Here is a 5,191-nt window from a genome sequence, read left to right on the forward strand (position 1 = left end):
TTATAAGCTGTTCTGTCTGTTAGAAAATGCATTAAACATATCCCTTGCTGCTAAATGGGAAAATACAGCGGGTTTTCTCTAAAGCGATGTAAAAACAATTACAAACTCTTGGACATCCAGTAGCCGATGATGAATACGTCAATGTGTTCTTGTGGTGTCGTTAAACAAAACAGGTTTACTTTCTTCATCGGGGAGATATCTAGCTCATTCGGTAAAGCGTCCGTCTGGGGAACCTTGGGTCGAAGGATCGAATCCTCTAGGAGTACCTGTTCTCTGATTTGGCGTTTTCTCGTCCCAACCAGTGCACCACGACTTCTATATCGCAAATTGTGGCATGCGCTGTCCTGACTATGGGACAATGCACATAACAGATCCCTTGCCGCTATAGGGAAACATAGCGGGTTTTCTCTAAAACAATGTCAAAAATTACGAAATGTTCTCTAGAGGTGGCGATAAAATTGTTAAAGGGACATTCCTGAGTTTGCTGCATTGTAAGATGTTTCCGACTAATAAAATATTTCTACGATTAAACTTACATATTAAATAGATTTTCTTGTTTAGAATATCAGTGTCTGTATATTCAATGCGTCCCTGATATTAAATTTTGTAAAAGCCCAAACTGGATTTTGTCTTCAAATAATTTCGTACGTACGAACAAATATATTCTAGGAAATAAAATAAAATTTAACCTAGTACAAACATTAGAACGATCAGAAACACGTTTAATATAATTATATAATAATATAATTACAGTCGTTAAAAAGTCTCTGTTAGTCGATAACATCTTTCAAATTGCATCAAAGTCAGGAATGTCACTTTAACCTCCTTGTTCAAGAAAACACAAAAAACACTTGGGTTTAAAAGAAAGAATACATACAGCCTTTGCCTATATAATTTTATTTTCTTCAGCAACAAAAATTTACAAATTGTGACCAAGTCTTTGGTTTTAAACGATTATTTGCTCCTGAACAGAAGCAGCATATTAATAAACAACTTTGCATCTACATATTTCGCACCCATTGGCATCCATGGCGTATCCATTGGGACAGTACCGACGACAACACTTCGGACCGCAAGGACAGGGAGGTTTAACTGTAGATAAAATAAAATTCAAGTTCAAGTTCTTTATTGCCTTAAGATTTACATCTTATTAGCATTAATAATAACATAAATATAAATACATCTATATACAATATGTACAAACAATGGTGGATAATAATAAATAATATAATTAATCATTCAATTACTTAATTAATCAATAAGATAATTAAGTAACATCGAATTAAAATATTTAAATGATCAATACATACTTATAAATAACAATAATTATATTTCACTATTCATTAAATTACTATAAAATTACACTATATTTTTATTCTATTAATTAATTAAAGAATTCCTTATTATGTTTGCCGTTATTAGGTATTTCCCAAGACTGTTTAGGTCTTTATTATTTCCAGTGGTTAAAAGTTGTGAAAGTTTAAAAACGCTGGGTCGCATATAGTAATAACTTTTTATATACTTTTTTCTTAGGTCGTAATATTGTGGACATTGCAATATAAAATGAAACTCATCTTCTATCTCATTACTGTTGCAAAGTGCACATACTCTTTCCTCTCTGTTAATGTTCCTGTATCTACCAGATTGGATATTTAATTTATGTGCACATTTTTGCTATTTCTTTTAAATATTTTCCTTCTAATGGCTTAGTAAGGTAAATTTGTAATTTAAACTCGTTTATCAAATGTCGATGCAGAATGCCCTTAGGCGTGGTAATTAATTTACTAAAACAATGTTGTTTAAAACTATCGCATAATCTTTCCTTAATTACATTAAAATAATGGTCCTCAACATAGGTTAGATTCCATATATAGTTAAGACCCAACATATTAAGTTCCCTTCTAACATTCGTTAACCAATTATCTTACATAGATCATTAAAACTAAATACGATTTAATTTGTTTAACGGAACCATTAGAGCACACTGATTAATTAATCACCGGCTATTGAAAGTTTGTTTGTTTAACGACACCACTAGAGCACACTGATTAATTAATCACCGGCTATTAGATGTCAAACGTGGTAATTGCGACAAGTAGTCATCAGAGGAAACTCGCTACACTTGTTCGTGAGCAGCAAGGGGCTTTTATATGCACTTTCCCACAGACATGAAAACACATACCACGGTTTTTGATATACCAATCGTGGTGCACTGGTTGGAACGAAACAAACAAGTAAAAAAAAAGTCCTCAGAGGTGGTTCGAAAGTTTGTTTTGTTTAACGACACCGCTAGAGCTCATTGATGCATTCATCATCGCCTATTCAATGTCAAACATGTGGTCATGTTTCATGTGGTCATGTGGTCATGTTTCATGTGGTCATGTTTCATGTGGTCATGTGGTCATGTTTCATGTGGTCATGTTTCATGTGGTCATGTGGTCATGTTTCATGTTTCATGTTTCATGTGGTCATGCAGTCATGTTTCATGTGGTCATGTTTCACCTTCTGGTCCTAGAGGAAATCCGCTACATTTTTTTCCCATTAGCAGCAAGTTGTATTTTATATGGACTTTGCCACAGATGTGACAGCACATACCACGATATTTGAATACTAAATCAATAATCGCCACGAGATCAAGTTGGTTGAAAGACTAATCGTCTTACAGTGTAGGAGACGGGGCGTAGCTCAGTGGTACAGCGCTCACTTGATGCGCGATCGATCTGGGATCGATTCCCGTCGTTGAGCCCATTGGGCTATTTCTCGTTCTAGCCAGTGCTCCACAACTGGTTTAAAAAAGGCCGTGGTATGTAATATCCTGTCTGTGGGTTGGTGCATATAAAAGGTCCCTTGCTGTTAATCGAAAAGAGTAGCCCATGAAGTCGCGAAAGCGGGTTTCCTCTCTCAATATCTGCGTGGTCCTTAACCGTCTGTCCGACGCCATATAACCGTAAATAAAATGTGTTGAGTGCATAGTTAAATAAAACATTTCCTACGTTCCTTCCTTACAGTGTATTTGATAGTTCATGACAAGAAACTAAACTTTGACTAATTTACCTCGTTTGTTTGATAATTTAAATACAATTTAACACTTACAACAGGGTAAGTTATATATTGCAGGTTTCAGTAGCAAAATTTATTTAAATTTAAATATCAACACATTAATATATGGCGATCCCAAACTAACACTACAAAGCAATTCACAATTCCATTGCTGAAAGCAAACGTTTTGACTGATATATATTTTGAATTATCTGGTGACACAACATTACAAATAATCTAGTCAAACGAAATTGTAATACTTTTTTTTCTTCTTCACAATTCATTTTAGGGATATTCCTAAAACACCATACTGAAAACACAACGAACTCCTAATAATATTATTCGTATGTACTTTGCCGATCATATTGATAGTATGCAAATGAAGGAAGTATTCAGACGTATAGTTTAATACCGGTTTAGAGATTCAGTGATTGAGTGAGTGACTGCGTGCTTGAGTGCGTAAGTGAGCGGTTTTTTGTTTAATTAAGAATGCTGAAAATTGGGAAGAGAGGATCGTGTTGAAATGGTCGAGAATACCAACGTTTTTGTCAATATTTGTAAAAAAATATATTAAGTTAAAAAACATGTTCAGGCCAAATATTCTAATAGTCAGCGAACTGTTTAACAGTAAAAGTTTGCCAGTATTAAGAAAGCTATCTCAATTTGTAAGAATCATTTGAAAACTTAAAATTTGAAAACCATGTTGCAGGAAACTACCATATCCCACGAGTGTTACATTATTGTTTTAATGTCTGACAAATAGTTTCTTCATCATGTCATGTAATCAATATAATTAAAATTAGTTCCACTATTACATGTGGATCTAACAGCAGCCCGTTGGAGTTCATGTCCAGTTGATCTTTCATTCGACCAATCAAAACATTACTTGCAAAATCATGCCAGTGATTTGAAAACATTCGGGATTATGCCGAGGATATACGAAATGATTCGTATGAATTACAAAGTATGCCGGAAACTAATTGCAATAACATTTTTATATAAAATTCGTTTGAAGACGAAAAAAAACCCGTGATGGTGTAACCATAAAATCTGTTTATATTAGTATACAATCCAGAGTTTATTACTGCTTTTTTCTCCGGTTTTTTTAATGTTGAAATAGACCAACAAGTTCGCCTAAATAGTCTCGCCCGATATTTTTAGAATTTGTATGCTCCCGAATAACGCTGTAAAAGGCGAAGTGTAATTGGTCGATATTTAAATTGTTATTTATAGATGAAATAGTCACCTGGACATGGGAGTCCACGCAATGCTGTTAGATCTACTGGTAGACCCAGTAGAGCTCATTTTAATCAGATTGGTAATGTAATATGACCAATGGAGTAATAAAGTGTTTGTCTGTTTGTTTGATATGTCACCCACTAACTCGCTCGCTCGCTCGCTCACTCACTCAATCACAAGAAAACAGTCTCATCTTCAAAGCAATTCACAATTTCATTACTGTAAACAAACGTTTTGACCGATATATACTGAGAGGCATAAATAACGCAATGTGTATTTCACTGAATAATCTCTTATAGAAATGTCAAATCACATATATTAAGTATGCGGACAAATATCATATTGGTAACAACTGTAAGTGAATGAGGATTTTGCTCAAATCAGACAAAAACTGGTGTGTTTATTACAACAATGCAACGTTGCATATGAAAATCGTTTTACATGTGCATTGCCTGCTCTCGTCTCCCTATAAAAGCAACAATTTTTTTGTGTTTTCTGTCTTTTTTTTTAATATGCCATGGTAAGTAATGTTAAAAAATTGCTGTTTTATTGTCAAAAATCTCAGTTGTGTTTTCTGATTAAAACCAAATTTTATTTTTAAAAATATGTTCTTTCAGTTACAGTTGTTACCAATATGTCATTTGCCTGCATGCCTAATACTGATGACATAATATTTCTATAAGAAAATATCAGCGAAATACCCATTGCGTTATTTATGCTTCTCAGTATATATTTCTCAATCAATCCCTAACTCACTCAATCATTCATTCATTCAGAGTGTCCTTCACTTATTCAATCATGCACTCATCTGGTAACTCGGTTATTTTATTATCATCTCTGTTTCTGTATTAGATACTTACTTCCGATAAGCTGACAAGTTCTTGATCCACATATTCCAGGACAACATGTTTTG

The 5,191-nt window shown here is 33.9% G+C and overlaps 1 protein-coding gene across 1 annotated transcript in view; it reads right to left on the reverse strand.

Moving 5' to 3' along the window:
- Nucleotides 1–881: 881 nt before the first annotated feature.
- LOC121372863 (cysteine-rich motor neuron 1 protein-like) overlaps nt 882–5,191 on the reverse strand; it is a 7,361-nt gene continuing 3,051 nt past the window's right edge. The window contains exons 3-4 of the mRNA XM_041499303.1: nt 5,139–5,191; nt 882–1,092 (exon numbers count right to left, since the gene is read on the reverse strand). The exon at nt 5,139–5,191 is cut by the window's right edge and continues 1 nt beyond it. Of these exons, the coding sequence (XP_041355237.1) occupies nt 983–1,092; nt 5,139–5,191 (163 nt within the window). The 3' untranslated portion in view covers nt 882–982. The remainder of the gene's footprint in view (nt 1,093–5,138) is intronic.

Source organism: Gigantopelta aegis, chromosome 5 (genome assembly GCF_016097555.1).
Source record: "Gigantopelta aegis isolate Gae_Host chromosome 5, Gae_host_genome, whole genome shotgun sequence".
NCBI lineage: Eukaryota > Metazoa > Mollusca > Gastropoda > Neomphalida > Peltospiridae > Gigantopelta > Gigantopelta aegis.